General features: G+C 45.8%; 1 protein-coding gene across 2 annotated transcripts in view; it reads left to right on the forward strand.

Moving 5' to 3' along the window:
- Positions 1-19,205, forward strand: part of Abca1 (ATP binding cassette subfamily A member 1) — a 130,677-nt gene that overhangs the window by 35,590 nt on the left and 75,882 nt on the right. For both annotated transcript variants that reach the window (XM_047524080.1, XM_047524081.1), the window contains exons 4-6: positions 63-204; positions 1,514-1,632; positions 18,955-19,076. In XM_047524080.1, the coding sequence (XP_047380036.1) occupies positions 63-204; positions 1,514-1,632; positions 18,955-19,076 (383 nt within the window). The remainder of the gene's footprint in view (positions 1-62; positions 205-1,513; positions 1,633-18,954; positions 19,077-19,205) is intronic.

A 19,205-nucleotide genomic window follows, 5' to 3' on the forward strand; every position in this document is an offset into this window, starting at 1 on the left:
TCAAAATGTCTTCAAGGAATTAATGTTTCTCCCTGTGTTTTTCTTCTCCTCGATTTCAACAGGTCACTTTCCAAATAAAGCCATGCCCTCCGCAGGAACACTTCCTTGGTTGCAGGGGATTATCTGTAATGCCAACAACCCCTGTTTCCGTTATCCAACCCCTGGTGAGGCCCCAGGGGTTGTTGGAAACTTTAACAAGTCCATGTAAGTACCGGATCAGACTTTCTTTCTCAGACTTGTCAGTTAATACTTATCCTTCCCTTCTTGCTCTCTGGAGGGTTATGGATGGCTGGAATTGAGCAAAGTTGCTTCTGTAAAGGTTTGTGTGGAAAAGTCTGCAGAATGAGGGAAGGGAGGCTGCCTGCCAAGATTTAAGGCCGTGAACCGACTCTGATGCCTTCTTGGAGTAGCAGTGATACATACCTCAGCTGTCTGGGTGGAGGCTGTTCTGCACACAGACTGGTGAGCAGTGAAGGGAGACACTATGCACGGGCTCCAGCTCATTCAGCAGATTTACTACACATCTGGAAGGGATGGTTCTAGAATTTAGGGAGCAGGGGCAGGCACAAAGATGCACCCTGGAAAGGATGTGACCTCCAAGGAGCTTCAGACCCAGACTGGCAGAGCCCTTTCTGGTGTCCTCAGATCCGTGCTCTTACCTCCTTTGCTCAGAGGTAATGCCACTGCGTCTGCAGGTCTTTCTCTCTTGGGTAGGAGATCCTGAGCACAGGATGCTGCCTTGGGTTTGTATTCCTGGCTCCTGGCTTCAATGTGGACATAAGCATGAGATTAATAAGCATCTGCCAAACAAGTCATTGATGATTCTTCAAATATATGGAACCATGACACAAATTAGAGTGTACTAAGGACCTCCTTGAAGACAATTCTGGGGGAGCGGCAGCTGGGGCTGGCAGGGCCACATTATAAGGTTCATGGACCACAGGCTTTGGAGCCTTCATGGGCCCTTTCTTCCATACAAAATTATTAAAAATTATATTTTATGACTGTTGGTGTAAAGGCAAATATAATCCAGGGTAGATTCATGACTGTGTGTGCATTCTTGCTATATTTATTTTAATTTTGACTTTATAAAAAGTGAAATCATTTCATGAGACTTTAAGATTATCATGGACTCACTGTGCCTTGTAGATCAGTCTGTCCTGGAGGCACTCGTGGGCATGCTGGTCTGTGTGTATGTGTGTGTGTGTGTGTGTGTGTGTGTGAGAGAGAGAGAGAGAGAGAGAGAGAGAGTGAGAGAGAAAGAGAGAGAGAGAGAGAGATGAGCTGGCCTTTGAGCCTTTGAGCTTGATTTGGGTCATGGGAAGGCCATCTGAGGCAGGGTGGTGGGTGGGAGCCCAGGTTGTCATTGAGACTTGGCCAGGGTAGTGGGTGGGATTGTCCAGTAGAGGTTCTGGAAACCAGACAGGGCAGATGGACACAGTAGTCACATTCTTAAAGTGGGAGAGGCACTGGCCTAATCAGGGTTTTTCTATTCTTCTTGCACTCTTTACAGTGTGTCTCGCCTGTTCTCAGATGCTCGGAGACTTCTTTTATACAGCCAGAAAGACACCAGCATGAAAGACATACATAAAGTTCTGAGGACATTACAGCAGATCAAGAATTCCAGTCCAAGTAAGCAAAGCCTTCCTATGCATCCCTTTGGAATTGAACATTGACCTGCCCACTGACCTGGGACTTGTTCCTTTTAGGTCTTCCTTGAGAGCTTTTTCTCATCACTAGCTGTGTGCTAGGGCTTCTCTGAGCTGAGGGAAGCACTGGGAACAAAACTAGGGAAGCTGTTTGCTGCAGTGAATGCTCTGGCCTTCTCTGGGAAGCCAAGAAAAATCCCTAGACAGGAATGGCACAGGCTTGGTATGAGGGACAGTTCAGGGTGCAGGTTGCTGCCAACTGTATATATATATTATTTTTTGTTGGATCATATGGTTGCTTGCATGGACAGATTTATAGACAGGGGATACTTCTGTGTATATAAGCACTGAGAGTTGCAACTTGATACAGGTAAGTGAAAGTTAGTGTTTACTTCTAAAAGGAAAATGCAATTCATCTTCCCTGTAGTCATTTGATTTAGTCTGTTAGGCGTTTGAACTCTGATCTTTAAAAAGTGAAATCTTTACCTCTGATCTGGTAAGTGCCCAGGCAGTTTACTGCATGCCACTGAAGTGTCTGAGGAGCAGGCGGTCTGCTGACCCAGGCATTGGCTGCAGAAGTCACAGTGCAACCTCCCAGGCTGTGGCCTGCTATGGGACAGAGGCCAGTGAGAACAGTCCGCTGGGTGCAGGCAAGAATGGCATGATGATCTAGAGGATTCAGAGGTGATAATGAAGTCCAGTGAAAGTGGATTTGCTTTTCGTTATCACTATGGGCGGTGGTTCTGATTGCTGCCTAGCATGGGCCAACTGCTACTTCTGCTCCAGGGAGGTACTTTACCCTTTTTTTGTTGTTGTCTGAGGAGGGAATGGAGTAAACTGACCTTTGCTGAAAGGACTCCCAGTTTGTGATTCATTTGGCAAATGAAGAAATGGTGTATAGTGGTATAGCGCTAGAGTTTAAACCAGATTTTTCTTGGACAGACAGAGCTATGCTTTCCTTGGACGGAAGAGGCAGTGGCAAAGTGGGACCTGCTGACAAAAGAAAGTAAAGCTATCTTGAGGGTGGTACAGAGGAGGTGTCGCTTCACAGTGGGGAGATGTGGTGGTACTTGGGCCCCCGGGTCAGCTGTGAGTGGCTTCCCACTGGACCATTGCTGGCTGTATGGCTGGATCACCCTGGGAGCTTTTTCCTTGACCTGTGGGCTACTGGTCAAAACCTCAGTCCTTCCTGATCTACTTAAGGATCCCTATCTGGTTGACCACGAGTAGAACTGGGTTATTTTTTACACTACCCAGAGATGCTGCTGAGCAAAGAGTGTGAGCATACTTGGCTTTGTAGCTATGTGACTTTGCAAATAAGTTGGTTAACCCCTTTTGGGTCACTTTTTCTTATCTGTAAAATGGAGATAACAGAGAACCTATCTAGGGTTGTTAGGAGGGATAAATGAGATAAAACATTTAATTGCTTGAAAACACCATTTGGTACCTAAGAAATATTCAGTGAATATGAGCTATGATTGTTTTGGACTGTTGACATCTCAGCCAAGACATGTGACCTCTCTGAGACTTAATTCCACAGCTATAAAATAACATCTACCTTGCAATGTAAAATGTAAAACCCAACACAATGTCTGGCACATCGGAGAAGCTCAGTAAGCAGCAGCCCATGTTACTCTTAGATGACAGTGATACCTTTCTGACCATCTGGTTGGGCTCTTCTGCCCCTCAACCCCTGGAACTGTTGAAACTGTCTGATGGCCTGAGTCATCCAGCAGTTTCAGATCTAGTGGAGGCTGCCTTAGAAACAGAACTCTTTTTCTCCTTTGAGCAATTGGAGACATGAGTTAGGTTGGAGAAGAGAATGCATGGCTGTACAGAGAGAACATCCCTCCCTCTCCTCCATCTTGTCCCCTTTACTCCCCTGTAACTGGTTCTTCAGTTCCTACCATCTTCTTTCAGATCTCAGTTCTAGAGGGCAATGCACAGAATTGCTACTTCTTTCTTCCTAGAGGAAGTCAGTAAACTCGTGCTGATTTTGAATAACCCTCTGTGTTTCAGAGAGGACCTGCATTGGGGAAATGTCGGTTCTGATTCCTTCAGGCCTGTGTTTATCTGCTCTGACACCCTGGTCCTAGCTTGATGGGCTTCACCCTCTGTACCGTTTCTCTCAGAGCTGGAAGGATCCTTGGAGTGATCTGGTTCAGAGCTCTGCCCTTGTTCACCTTCTCTAGCACACATCATTTCCTGAAGTAGTGACCTACCTTTCAGAAGGTAGCTCATTTTGGTGTCAACAGCTCTGTCAGAAAATATTCACTCTCATGTTATCATTTCCAGGGAACAAGTTCAATTCTATTTTCCTTGAAAAGTTGAAGACAGCTCTACTGTTTTTCCCTTTCTTCCTGGAGCCTTTGATATTTCTAGGCTAAATGTCCTCCATTCCTTTCTTGGAGTACTTTTCCTCCCAAATTTCTGCCTGTGTTCTCTGAGGATGTCTCTGTGTGTTTATGTCTGTAATTTACCAGAAATTACAAAAGTATTCTGGTGTGGAAGAGAAAGGGACTTTTGGCTCCCTTGTTCTGAGTGCTGTACTTTTGTTCATGCAATCTAAGATTGCATTAGGCTTTCTGGAACTCACGGCTCCCGTTGACTCATAACCCATGAGCGGCCAATCAAAATGGCAGATTCTTTTAAAAAGACAATTGCAAGTTGCTTGGTCTCCCTTTCTAAATTGTGCTGCTGACTTTTCTAACTAAAGGGAAAATATGTATCTTTTCTAATTTCCATATTTAGATTCCCTATGCCATTTAATCCTACCCAGACTATTTTACATTCTGATTTTGCCATGTGTTACATCTGTTGCTGCTTGTTTCCTGTCGTCTAGGAATTTGATGAATAACTTTCTTTGTTCTCATTCAAGTCATTGATAACTATGGGACCAAGACTTGAGGCTTGGATCAGTTGCCTGAAGATTATCAAACCCTTTGGACACTACCCCTTGAATCTTAGAGAACTGATGGCCTATCTAGTCACCTGTCCTGGTGCCACTGGATCCTGTTTTTGTGATCCACTTGGAGGATTTATCTTTTTCTCTCTTCAGCTTGCATCTGCTGAACCCATTGGATGAGTTATGGGTATGGAAGCCCCTACTCAAATACTGTCTTCTAGTCTTATGGTTTGCTGGACTCAAGCATCATTTTATTTCCATTTATTGAAAGAGACTGAGGCAAACTAATTCATTTATAGATAAATGACTTGGTTGATTCAGTCATTCAACCATGTCCATCACTGTTCTGGGTGCTGAGATAGAGAGATGTATAAAACAGTGGGGCTACTGTTCTGGAGTATAATCTGATCCTGAAAGGGGAGGTGACTTCTTCAAGTTCGCACAACCCTTGGTGCCCCATGCAGTTCCCTTTCTACAGTGCTGTCATGTGCTGTTGTGATGATCTTCCATTTGGGAAGGCCTCCAGTTGTTAAGAATTAAGTCATAGACAAATCTTCTAGTTGTTCTGGAAGTTGTACTCATGAGAAGTCCAGGGAAGAAAGCTACCAGAGGTGGCTAATCAAGTTTTCCCAACACTGGAACTTTTTGCTAAACTTTCTGGTCATCGTATTTCTTAACCAGAGAACAGCTACAAGGTTGACATCCCATTGATGTCTGGGAGTCAGTATAAGTAATATTCAATTCTTCTTAAATGCCTGTCATGATTGCAACTTCAAGGAAATGCAAAAAATGGACCCATTTTCAGAAACCCTAGAAATGTCTAGATTCTTACCCTGTGAGATGGAGATCAACAAAGACAAATGTTTCTTTGAGTGAGTTCTGGGTGATATCTGAGATGATTTCAGGCAGTGCATGGATGGTATCTGTTAATCCCATCCTATATCAGATTGCAGTTTTATAGATATTGAAAGGATATTAAATAGGAAAAAATAATTAAAGAAAACATCATCTTATGTGGATATGGTAAAATTTGTGAAACTAGTTTGTAAATGATTGAAGACTGGAAAATACTGGTAAAAGCAAAAGAGTTTTGAGCCCTGTGTAAAGATTGTTTTGGTAACAAATTCAGGCTCTATTTTTCAGTAAGTATGAACCTTGGTTGAGTTTTGATCTTCCTGGTGCTCTGTTTACCTGAAGTATGGAGATGAGCCACCCTGAGGATAGTTAAAGGTTAAATGAGATGATTTCTGTGGTGATCTGGTAGAGAGTTCCTAGGTGACTCATAATAAGTCTGAGCTGTTCTACTTCCCTGTTGTTCCTGGCTGTTTGGCCTTGGCCTTGGCCATCCTCTCTAGGCCTCAGGTTTCCTTGCCTCAAAATTGAGATTTGGCAAAACAACCCAAAGATACTTTATATTGGAAACTTGGGAGGACAGGCAGGACCAAGTTCTGTGCCTGACCACTAGACTCTCTCCCCTTCGTGGACCTTGTTCATGGTTCCTTCCCAGGCACAGCACAGTGGTAGGCAGGGTAGGCAGTCAGTTCATCTTTGTGGGATGAATCGGATAGAAAATAAAATAGCTTCCCTTTCTCTTTCACCCAGTATTGTAAGGGTCAGGAGAAAATGCTTTCAAAAGTTAAAAAATCCAGCACATGTAATAGTAGAATTGATTCCTTTGTATGAACCCGGGTTAGCAGGGCTCAAAGTTAATACTAGTGACAGAAATTCTTAAAGCAGTCTTAAACTTCTTTCTTCCACAAAGTTTATTTTTCAGAACTTTACCCTGAACTCAGAGGTATAATGCGCATTTACTGGGAAACTAAAAGAGTGTCGCTTTCATGGCCCCCTTGCAACCTGCTCTGAGGAGTCTTAGCAATGCATTTACATATTTTTTATAAAGTCTGCCCCTGCATCGTGTCGGTTCTGGGCCTCACAGACTTGCATCTGCTCCTGCCAGGGCCCTGGGGAGGGGGAAGAACTGCCTCCTTCCTCAGCCTAGGCCCTAGCCCTGCCCTTCAGCCTCCCTCTCCACCCACAGCCACCTGCCTCACTGTGTCCCTGCTTTGATGAATCTGTCCTTTCCAGGTGGGGTGACCAGCAGAAACTGAAAACTGACCAAGCTAAGGCCTTTCTAGTGGGACTGGTGCTGCCAGAATCAGGATGGGACTGGAGAATGAGGTGTTCTTTGCTCTGTAGTGTCTTTCCTACTCTTCTTCCTTTTCAGCGACTTCGCGTGCATTGCTTAGTGATACCTAATGGTCTTGTTACCCTGAATCCTGCTGAGCATTTTCTGCTCAGGCATCCACTTTGTCCTCGTGCTTGCTCTTCTCCCAGATCCTGAGATCTTGACTGCAGGCTCTTCTTCAACTCCAGGTGGCCCATGGATGCAGGCCCCACTTGAGTGGTTACTTCTGCATAGCAATCAGGGCTTTCTGGAAGCCCTGATGGGAAAACGCACATGCTGGGGCTGAAGCTTCTTTCCTCTCTGGGGTAGATCATCCTCTCAGCCTCTCTAGGAAGTTCCTCAACTCCCCCATCCTCCATTTCCATAATTTGCTGAGCTCTTGTCAACTGCTGTGTCCCCCATGGTGGCTACATGAGTCTCACCATTGCTTATGCTGATCTGGGGCTAGTTCCTGAGCTTATGTGGGTCCTGTGGAGTTTCTCCGTGTTTTATAGCTATGCCATATGGATGAGGCCACAGCCTCTGTGATGTGGCAGATTGCCAGATTGCCAGTCTCCCCTGTGAGTAGGACTCAGCCAAGATCTTAGCTCTTAGTTTTCCAGGTGTCCGGCCCTGTCCCAAGTTACGGCAACACAGACACCTTTTAACAACAGAAGGCCAGAGGTTGCTTTTTGGGATTACAGATCATTTTCTGGATCTGTGGAATCTGGCCATGAAGGGTAGGTGGAACAGCTGAGGGATGTCTTCCAACCATGCCCCAGGCTGGCAAGTTACACGTTTCTGGGTGTGCGTGTACCCCGTGGTGCACGCAAATGGCACTTCCCATGAGAACTGCGCTCTTTCAGGTTGGGAAGTGTGCTAACTACATGGCATTTTGCTGTGACCTGGAGCATTTGTCAGCTTCCCCTGATGAGGATTATGGTGACAACTGACCTCCCCATTCAGGGACTTCTCAAATACCTTCTCGAAGGATGTAGAGCCCTCTGAGCCTCGTGAGAACTTTGCCAGTAAAGAACAAGAAAGAACTTAGGGCTGGCATTTGTCCCTTCAGAGGGAGAACGTCCCACGTCATTGACTTAAGGGCAGCACCATATGTGTCCCAACAACCTAATTCAGGTCTTACATTTCTCGATCACTTCGGCTAGATTCTGTGTTGAGTTGGTGGCCTGGTTACCATGTTCTGTATATTCAGGATGCAAATCTGGCTTGTTTTGGCCTTTCTAATGGGGCTCAATCCCAGGTGGTTGTGCATGTCATGCTGGACTTTACTCAGGGAAAATATCATAGTTTTCTGCCTGTCGATTTGCTGGTAATACCTAGAAATCATGGTATGGGCCTTTGAGTCTGCTTTAATTTTTGAGAGTCAAGAAGACATGCGTTCCAGGGGGGCAGACGAGTGTGGAGACAGGGCAAGGTAGTTGGCTGTGGTTGGCATTTGAAGGAAGGGGTATAAAATTAACATGGAATAAATATTCCCTCGGGTGTATAGTTTAGTGAACCGACTTGCAGCCAGACTGCCTGGGTTCAAATCCTGCTTCCCCTGCTGACCAACTTCTTGTTCTTGGATAATTCCATAACATCTCTGTATCTCAGTTTCCCCAAAATGGGATAACAGTACCTCCCTTGGGGATGGTTTAGCAAATAAATGAATTAAGGGGAAGCACTTAGCACTTGGTAAGTCTAGGCTCCTGCCTTCGTTCACTACATTTTCACAACCACGAAATGCAGACGGCTTTATTTTTTTCTACTCAAATGAAGGCGCTGAAGTTCAGGGAGGCTAAGTAACTTGCCTAAGAAAACACAGCAAGGAAGGGGCCGACCAGAGCTCTAGTTTTAAGTGCTCTGCTGTTTATTATATTCTGAAGAGAGCTGCACTGGAAAGCCAGAAACTTCCCTAAGGTCACAAGGCACTGGGTCTGAACAGGCTGGGATGAGAAAGGAGACAAGAGGGCTTCCAACAGAAATGCCAGACTTCCTCTCCTTCCTGGCTTTATGGGTAACAGGCACAGGGACGGGTAACGTGTCCCAAGGCCCATCTGTCACGAACTTCCTGTGACTCACAGCCACTTCTCCTTTCTTGCCTGAAGTCCCTCATTCCATTCAAACAGCTGCTGAAGTTGAGGTTATAACTCTAAACTTCATTTTCTGTCCTGGGCCACCTACCTCATGTGTCATCTTATTGAGAGATCTGATGACATATGCGTCAACATTTTTCATCAAAATGGAAATCCCTTGAAATCTTTGAGCACTTGCAATTCTTGTTCTGTGTATACTCGTCAAAAGTTTGTTTGACGCCTTAAGCATTTCATAGTTTGAAGACTTGCCACCTACTGTGAGAAAGTTTTCCCCGACCTGTCAAAGCCAGGCTGTGTCCCTGTGTGCAGACCATTGATTTCCATCCAGGGCAGGGGCCTGGCCCCAGCTGGACTGTAAGCTGGGGCCGGGTTTGGGGGGGTCGTGCAGTGCTCCACTGCAGTGTTGAAATATTGCTTGAACTAAATCAAATCAAAGGTCAGCTTTACCCAGACGAGAATAGAAAACACAATTGCATTCAATTACAGAACGGCATGTACCCCACCAATGTCAGATTGCTTTAAAAATTTTTTGAATTGTTAACATCAAAAATAGTGTTGCATGTCTCCTGCTTTTCCAATATAAGATCTATTTACCCCGTAGGTGGCAAAGAGCGCCTGGGGGCTCCAGTTTATTTCTTGCTGAGAGTCTCTCATTTCTCACCCTTCCATCACTGTTGCATTGAGGCACGAAAAGGCAATCTTAGAGGGACTCTTTGCCCAACAGACTAGGTTGCACCAGGTAATGATGTCATTTTACGTCCTTAATGGATTATTTAATTAAAGGCTTAAAACAACTGTTGGTGGTAGAAACCCCATTTTAATGACTAGGAAACTGAGGCTTAAAAGGGTTCTGTCTACCACCCAAGGCCATAGAGTAAAGTCGTACATTGAATCCAGGTCTGTGTGACTCCAAGCTCAGCCTCTTTCTGCTACACTGCCCTGTCATCTTATCCCAACACCAGGAAGTATGGGTGGCAACACGAGCTTTCCATGAAGCATTTTTAGAGAGTGAAAAATTCATTTAATTGCTAATAAAGTGGAAGGAACCAAAACTTTGTAGCCGAAGCTGTTTGTGTACAAATACGCCACTTGCTTTTTCTGTGACCTTGAGCAAGAAGTTAACTTCCGGATCTGTTTCCTTGTGTGAGAAATGGGAGTAATAATATCTTTCTCATAAGCTTGCTTCAGAAATTCCGGAAAATAATATAAGGTGTCCGAGGCATAGCAAATATGAATCACCTTCCTTTCCCTGTCCACAAAATACTCCCATGTCTTTAACATGTTCTATTAATTTTAGAAGTTAGGAAAAATTAAGCTGTTTGTACCTTATGTATATTAACAATTCTTCCTAGACCAGCCCTGGGAAAAAAATCCCATTGCAGTCCCTAACTTGTGGGTCCATCTTCCTTTTCTTTCTTTTGTTCCCTGGACCTTTCAGGTCCCCGCAGGATAATTCTAGCCCTGTGTTTTGTGGTGTCTGGAGTTTCTGGCCCCATGTTTAGTCAGAGCAGCTCACCCTGAGAACCAGATGCCTCTAACGTTTCTTTCTGCCCAGCTCTTCTCCTCTCTGTCTCTTCTGTTGGATTCAGTCTTTCTCATTTCTGGACTCTGTTTCTTCATGCTTTAGACTGTTACCCTCTCTTCACTCCTTTCATCTTCTGGGCTTCCTCTTCCCTCTCTGGTCTTCACAAAGGGTTCTCGGCATGGAGTTCTCCCCTCAGCTATTGTGATTTGAACCTTGTTTCTTCCTCTCTTTCTGTTTACGTTCAGGACTCATTTGGGCCCCTGTTACCTCCCTAGTGTTAACTTTCATTTCTTTCTGGGTTTCCCAAGTCAGCCTGAGAGTGCTGGCAACCATTTGGCCAGTGTGACCTTTCAGATCCCACTGGCTCTTTGTTATCATTCAGATTCTTACCAGGGGACATCAGTCCTCATTCCTGTGGCCTCCAACAACCTTTCCTGCCAATCAGCCTGGGTATTGTCTTTTTCTGTTTGGACTGCCATTACAAAATACCTGAGACTGGGAAATTTTACACCATAGAAATTTTTTCTCTGGAAGTAGAAAATCCAAGATGAAGGTGCTGTAGATTCAGGGTCTGGTGAGGGCTTTCTGTTTCAAAGATGGCACCTTGTTACTGCATCCTATGGAAAGGACGAACACTGTGTCCTCATATGGCAGAAGGGACTGAGGGGCACAAACCCACCCTGATTCTGAAGGCTCTATCACCTTCTACAGGGCCCCACCTCTTAATACTATCACATTGTGGTTTAAGTTTCCACATATGAACTTTCCGATGTTCAAGTCCTAGCAGGTGTGTTACTGCCTTAGGAGAGGAATCTGGGGAAGAACAAATGATGATGCTTTCTGCCCCTGATCTCAGTGCTGACAGACTACAGTGGCAGACAGGGCTGGAGATGGCCCGCTGCCCATCTCTTCTTGGAAGGGAAGGGATTGTGTCTTCATATGGCACCTCTGTTGTTACGGGACCCTGCCTTTAGGCAACACTCAAAAAGGTATTACTCCTTTGAACCAAAGTACTCGTGTTTTGGGTTCAGTGGCTATTTAGGAGTTGGCCGAACTAATGCACGTTCACACCTGTAAAATTCTTTAAGAAACATGTGGTTCCCAAGACTGTATTACTCCTAGTGGTCTAAAGAGAAGGTTCTGGCTTCCCTACTACCTTCTGCAAAGATTCAGGGCACGTAGCCACAAACAGTCTGGTTTCTCTTGGGAACGCTTCACGTAATTGTCATAATGACTTTTATCAAACTTTATTTTGAACATATTAAATTTTCTGCCTTATTTTTCTCTTGAATTATGTGTGAGTCAGTATTCAGGGTAGTTGACAAACTTGGTGCTATTAATGCTTGCATCACCCACACTCAGAGGAAGGTAGACTTTGATTGACAAATGTGGAGGCTCAGAGAGCCTAACAAGTGGAAAATTGTTAGGAAACAAGCCCAGGAAACTGGAAAATTCTGAAATTGAGATTTGAACCAGGTTAGCCAGACTCCAAAGCCTGAGTTCTTTCAGGCTTTGATACTCCTCAGCAAGCCTTCACTGCAGAGAAAGAAACTTCTTCAGAGCCCAGATGACCAGCAGGAGGTCTGTGGGCTCTGTGCACCTATGCTCCTGCCTCCTGTCACCTGCCCTGGAGAGTCACTCCAGGAAGCAGCCAGTCACTTCCTTTCCCCCTTCTCTAGCGTGAACCATCAAGGTCTGCCCAGAGGGGGCTCAGTTGTTTCATCCTCTGAAGAAAGTACAGCCCCTGCATCGAGAAAAGAAACCAAACAACAGAAGGCAGTAGAAGGCAGTAGAGCATGTTTGTCGCCAGCCCTTTATATCAGAGAAATGTCCCAGGGTCTTGGTTATTACACCAGACAAGTTTAGGCTGATTAATGGCCCAGCATTTCTCCCCTATGCCCTTCCACCCCACCCCAGGCCACGCACTGCTCACTTGACCGGGCCAGGTCTGGGAGACCCAGCCCACTTGTGCCCAGACCCCAGTGGGGGTGTCCATTTAAGAAGAGTATCTGGGCCTCCGGTGCTGAGTGATCTCTTTCTCTGCCTCTGCTTTTTACAATTTGCCTTCTCCACCCTCTTCTCAAGCTGCTGATTGCTGTGGTTCCTTTTCCTGTGGAGCCCAAGTCTGGGGAGATCTTGAAACCTGAGCTGGGGCCTGGAGGGCACTGACCGCTAGTAACCCCAGCCTGCTCGCCTGCCTGCTTGAGGACTTCCCTCCTCCGCCTTCGGCAGCCCTCCCTCATCCCCCTCCTCCCTGCTCCTCCCTCCCTCTCTGCATCCTCCTCTCCTCCCTTCTCCCTCATGGGTCCTCTCCTCCAGAGGTGGCGGCTGGCCTTGGCTAGGCAGGCTGCCTAGAGAGAAGGGAGAGAACACTGAGTGGCCAAGAAAGCATCCCTGGGGCAGGGCCTCGCCCCTCCACACCCCTCTGCCTGCCTGTGAGCGGAGAGGCCCGCCCTCCGTGAATGGCCAGGAACTGAGGATTCTTTCTCGCTCTTCCCCAGCCCACAAACACACATTTCACCTGTTTTGTTGTTTTTAGACACTATGCTCTCTTGTTTTTGCTTTTCCTTCCTCCTTTCCTTTACTCTGCCACACTGCACCCACAGCAAAGTTCCTGGGAAATTGCTAGGCCGCTAGTTTGCAATTCCAGGCAAAACCAAACCAAGAAGCCTGAGCTCAGCAGTACCTTGGTCCGTACTGAAGACACTGTGGTAGGAAAGCTCTCTTGGCCCTCTGCTGGAGAGTGGCTTCAGGTCTTCTCTGGGGGAAGCAGGGACTCAGGTTTAGTTTAGCAAGTATCCTGGTTCCTCGTCCCTGCTTCTGTGTCAGCGGACATACCCTCTCAATTTCCCATGTAAATCCGTGAAGCCAGTCAGCCCTTCCCTTGCAGCAAGCACTTTTGTATTTCTGATCTTCGGTTTTCACAATAATTTGTGGTTATTATTAGCCTCATTTTAGATCCAAGGAAACTGAGGCCCAGAGAGACCAAGAAAAGGGAAAAGAATTTCATGCTATAGTTAGGAAGCAGCAGAGCTGGGATTTGAATTTGGCTCCTCTGATGCCCTCTCCAGTTTTTATTTGACCCCGTATTCCTCTCAGTACCGTGGGGAAGAATACCTCAGAGATCCCATCCACACATTTTATAGATGATAAAATCCAGGTCCACGTCATCGCATCTGGTCAAACTTAAGTGACCTAGTACTGTCCTTTGCACTAAGCATTCCCAGATTTGCTGGGAATGGCAGGTCTTTCCTGGTGGTCATCTTCTGTCTCCATCCTTGTAGAGACCAACAGATGTGATCAACAGGAGTCGAGTCTCTGTAAACTGCCCGATTTATTTATTCTTTTATAAAGTTCTGAATAGACAAATCCGTCTGCTTCAAAAGTTACCTTGTAGACAGTATTATCAGCAAGAATTTGTCAATTCTCTCAACTCAGGTCTAGAACCAAACCAAGGAACTTAGCCAGGCAAATACACAATAGGCCCATACATATGCACATACACATACACGTGTAAATGTAATTGGACTGTAAATCTGGCTTCTCAACATATTTGGCAAAGTCATTTCTCTATTCTTACCTATTCTGCACATGCTTCCCTGACCTTCCCACCCTCAAACTAGGTTAGGGACCCTCTTCTATGCCTCTACAACAACCTGTAGGTAGGGTTATTAACGGAGGGTTAAATCAGCAGTGAAGCTAATGAGAACGGTCATTCCTAAAAATGATGATGCCACTAGCCATTCTTTTTTTCAATTTTTTATTTTTACAGACTACATTTTTGACTCATTGTACACAAATGGGGTACAACTTTTCATTCCTATGGTTGTGCACAACGTAGATTCATACCATTCATGTAATCATACATGTACATAGGGTAATGATGTCTGTCTCATTCCACCATTTTTCATACCCCACCTCACTTCCCGCTATGTAATCTAAAGTTCCTCCATTCTTCTCTCACCCTCTACTCCTCCACCCACATTATATATCATCATCCACTTATCAGGGAAAACATTTGGCCTTTGGTTTTTGGGGATTGGCTTATTTCACTTAGCATGGTATTCTCCAATTCCATCCATTTATCTGCAAATGCCATAATGATATTCTTCTTTATTGTTGAGTAATAGTCCATTCTTTTTGGAGTGCCTTACTCAGTGCCAGGAATTATCCTGGGCCTGCAAGCATGTTCTCCCATTTAACTGCAAGCTCAGCTCAGCGAGGTAGATGCCACTGTCATCTCCATTAATTGACTCAGCTTCCCTCTGTTCTGTTCCCTGCTCTGCTCCCAGCTCCTGCTTACCCATTTTTCTCTTGTCCTGGACTAATGTGACCCAGTGGGCTTGGAGAAACTTGAGTGCCATCTTGACCTGGTTTGTTTCGTATTCTAGCTTTCCCCTGACCTCTCCACAGTGGCAGTTTCCCAGATCACGTCATTAATTTATTCACTCATTTTCTTTCATTCATTCATCCATTCATTCATTCACTGAGTGCTCCTCTGTGCCAGGCACTGCTGGCTTTGTAGTCTTTAAGGTGTTTTTATTGTTCTGGGAGGAGGATGTACACACAGACAACTGAAGCTTTAATCTGTGCAGTATTTCAAGAAAGTGCAGGTTGCTGTCAGGAGACAGAAGAGGGTCCCTGACCCAGTTTGAAGGTGGGAAGTTCAGAGAAGGCTTCCTGGAGGAGGCGACTCATGGGCCCAGTTACGGAGAGAGAAGGAGGGCTGCTTCGGACATCTGGCATTTTCACTGTTCTTGGCTTCTTTGCCCGTTTTCCTGCCAGCAGCATAATGGAGGAAACAGAGACCAGCAGGTACAGAGCCGCCCTGCTCTGTCTCACATACACCCCTATCCTCCCTTCTCCCTCCCTCAAATCTGAGGTTTTGCGGAATCTCTTCTCTCTTTTTATTTGCTTGTTTATTCATTCATTCACAGCAGTTATTGAAAGCCTACTGTGCACACAGCACTCTGAGGACAGGATGTCCTCATCCCTATGGTCAGGGGAGGTCTTGCCCTCCCCTCACCAGCCACAACTTCTGGGAATTTGGGGCTCTTGGGTTTTTTCCAGAACTTGACTCCAGCCTGTCCCTCCCAATCCCCATGAAGCACTTGCAGATAAACCTCATCTTGGACAAATGCTTCTATTAACTGTCTTCCTTGGCCTTTCTTATCTCTCTTCTTGCTTTCTCTAGTCAGTGTGCCTCTCCATCTTCCTTATCAGCCCAGAAAGTTCCTTGAAGGCAGGACTGTGTCCTCATCTTCTTTGTACTGCATTGTTGTACATTGGTAAACCTGAAGGAAATCACCTCTTCAATAACAAAATTATTACCACTGATTAAGCACTGATCATGAGCCAGCTGCTCACTGCTCATGCTTTACATATGAATCTCTCTAGTCCACATGTCTTCAACAGGTGGACACTGTTACATTCATTCATAGGCAGGAAAACTCGGTCTCAGAAAGGCAGAATGACCTTCTCATGGTCACACAGCTAATTCACAGGAGAAGGTAGTACCAAATTTAGGATTCCCTGGTCCTAAACCCTGATTTTTTTCCTGTATATTATTGTTTTTCAAACTTGGCTGCAGTCACCTAGAAAGTTTTTAAAAAATTCTGATGCCTGCGTCTTCTACCTACCAGTTCTGATTAGGCATTCTGGGGTGTGGCCTAGGCTTTGGGATTTTCTGTAAAGCTTCCAGGTGAGTCTAGCATGCAGCCAGGGCTGAGAATCAGCTTATGGTACCACGTTGCCTTCCTGTGTCCACGTGAGTGCAGCGGTTAGGGGCGGTGTGAGAGTCTAAGCCAGCATCTGTAGACATCCACGTGACCAGACAGTGAGTTCTTCGTAGTCAGGGCTCTTTGGCCCTCTGTACTGTTTCCCCACCCAGCCATCCTACCACAGCAGGCACGTGCACTGCCAAAGGTTGTTGACTATTTAATCAGCCTCTTAGTTCTTGTGCCTCATCCAGGGGATAGGCGGTTGGAGTTTGATCACATCCAGCTGTTTTCATCCTCAGAGCCTGTTGACATAACAGAAGAGTCTTATAAACATGCCGAGCACATTTGCTGGTCCCGAGAGTGCTGCTGGATGACCTAGACACATTGAAAGTGCAGTCTGGGTCCGCCTCCCACATTTCTGCCTCCCTGCACGGGAAGGAGGGGGTTGTTCTGCAGCTCCTCGACACAGAGCCCACAGAGCCGTGCGCTGCCCCGGCTCTGCTTGGAAGGAACCTGTGGCTGAACTGGCTGATGAGAATTAGTTCACGTGTTTATTCTGTTTTGTCAAGGGTTCATGGGGACCCTTTTTGGCTCCTCATTTTTTGTGTAAAGAGGTGCAAACATAACGAGGTGAAGTGACCTGGTAGATAAAGATGCAGAACCAAGGTTTCTGAATTGTCGGGTGGTGCTTTTTCTGTTGCTGCATGAGAGTGGGCGATGGCCTCCTCACGCTAGGCCTCGACTGAAGCCGCTGCATACCTACCACCTTCGTTCCTGTTTGCCCCTATCACGGGTACTGGGAAGTCCTGGATGTCACTTTCTGCCCCTGGGAAGACACTTCTAGTGGCTAGGGGTCCTGGGGTGTGTCTTGGGGATGGTCCTGACATCCTAGGCTCTTCCTAGGCCTGCTCAGCCAGAAGGAAATCTGGGCTGTTGCTCAGATACTTCTGAATCTTTTCAGCCCTAATCCTGTCCTCGGGTATTTATTATTCAGCTGTCATTCACTGAACAGTAATTCTGTGCTGGGCTTTGAAATGGGAATTGGGGACACTAATAAAACACATATTCTGTGTCCTTATGGGCACAGTCTAATGGAGCAGCATGTAAGTAAAACAGTGTTTCTTAAAATATGGCTCCCAGATCCCCTGCCTTAGAAGTACAAGGCAGTTAATTAAGATGTAGATTTGTGGGCCACCCCCTCCAGATCCAGTTTTAGAATCTGTAGGGACTGGACCCAGGAAACTGCATTTTAGCATGCTCCCCTCAGTGAGTCTTAGGTGCAGTATGGTCATATGTGATGGGGAACACCAGGCTGGTGGCAGTTTTCAGGAGAACTGATTTTGAGGAGGGCACTAACAGGCCTAGGAACAGCTTCTGGGAGTCATGAGAAATCCCTAGAAGCTGTCCACATAGGTGTCATGAAGAATCATTTCTCTAGAGATGTGAATTTTGCTTATTTATTTTTCTATAGCTCCCTACAGTATTACTGAAATTTGTTTAAGGCAGAATATGCCCAGATCACATAGCTCTTATGGAAATCTGCTTGGTCTGTAGGGTCCTTCCTGCTACTTTAGCTCTGTGCATGACCCTCTTAGCTCAGGATTAACTCTCCAAGCCTCACGCTGCAGCCCTGTTGTCAGATCCAGCCGCCTCAGGTTCATCATTTGTGTTGGTAAAGTTTGCCCCCTAGAGGTTAGCTAATGCCTGGGCCTGGGCAGATGATGACTGCCCAGCCAGCCGTGAGGTCATGATGTGCTGGTTTTGTCTTTATTGCAAACAAGAATTTAGACTGTTAGGAGGATGGGGTAGAAAGAGAAGAGGTGGACAGTCAAATGAAATAAGATAGGGAAAGTGATATTATTTCAGAGTCAGAGGGCCCCTCCCCATCATCTGCTTAGAAATCTCTTGTTTTGGAGATGAGGAAACTAAGGTTCAGAACAATGACCTGAAATACCCATGTGACACGGTATCGGACACAGCCTCCAACTCTTGGCTCTAGAATTCTGGGTTCCTGACCAGTGCTTTTTCTGTTTTGAACCACTGGATTGAAGCTTTTCTAAATGTACCTGGAGGGCTTATTGTTTAATGGGAATCTATATGAAACCACGATTGGCAAGCAAATCATGTAGTAGGGTGGATTTAAAAATACATGCCTATATATTGCCCTAAGACATGGCAAGCCTGGGCTTCAGAGCCCCACATCAGATGTTTTGTTTCTAATTAAAATGAGACCAGGAGAGTGCTTGGATATTCATAATGTGTATACCAGTGGTCCCTGGCAGGCCACATCAAATATCCCCTAGGAGCTTGTTAGACATGCAGATTCTCCAGCTCTATCCCAGGTCCACTGAATCAGAAACTCTGGGGCTGGGGTCTAGCTGTCCGTTCTGTCTCACTAGTGATTCTGAGGCACATTAAAGTTTGAGAACCATTGCCAACTCCAGGAGATCAGCCCCTACGGCTTATGGGAATAAATAAGTCTTTAAATCGCTCAGATTTTAGCTATGGGAGATGGCCCTGGGGAGACAGGAGTGGTTGGGGTTGAAGTCTCCAATCTCAGGCGGAAAGGATGAGATCATTTAAAAGATTTGGCTTTTTGTTTGGAAAGCAAGGAGAGACCGTGTGTGTGACATCGCTGTGGCACTGTGTGAGTCTGGGAGCGCACGCTGAGCGAGACTCAACGTGTTATCAGAAGGCAATCTCTTCCTGTCTCTCCTGATAAGGCAGAGCGCCCCTAGCTTAAAGCCAGAAAGAAGCCTGTGGTCATCAATCAGTTTAAAACAAGGCAATCAATATCATGATATTTTTCTCCACCTGCCCTGTAGTGCCTTTTTCTTTTTCTTTTTTTTTTTGGAGTTACTTATTAAATGAAAACAAAACACCATTTTCTAATAGGCTTGAAGCTTCAGGATTTCCTGGTGGACAATGAAACCTTCTCTGGATTCCTGAATCAGAATCTCTCTCTGCCAAGGCCAACTGTGGATAAAATGCTGAGAGCTGATGTCAGTCTGCAGAAGGTAAGCCGCAGCTTCACTTCCCCGGCTGGTGGATGGCAGTTACCTTGTTTGCCTAGAAGAAATGAATAAACCGCTCTCTTTGCAATGGCGGTGAAGGAAGAAGTTAGCTGGAATTCAGCTTCACCTCAT

This window comes from Sciurus carolinensis, chromosome 14 (assembly GCF_902686445.1).
Source record: "Sciurus carolinensis chromosome 14, mSciCar1.2, whole genome shotgun sequence".
Taxonomy (NCBI): Eukaryota; Metazoa; Chordata; class Mammalia; order Rodentia; family Sciuridae; genus Sciurus; species Sciurus carolinensis.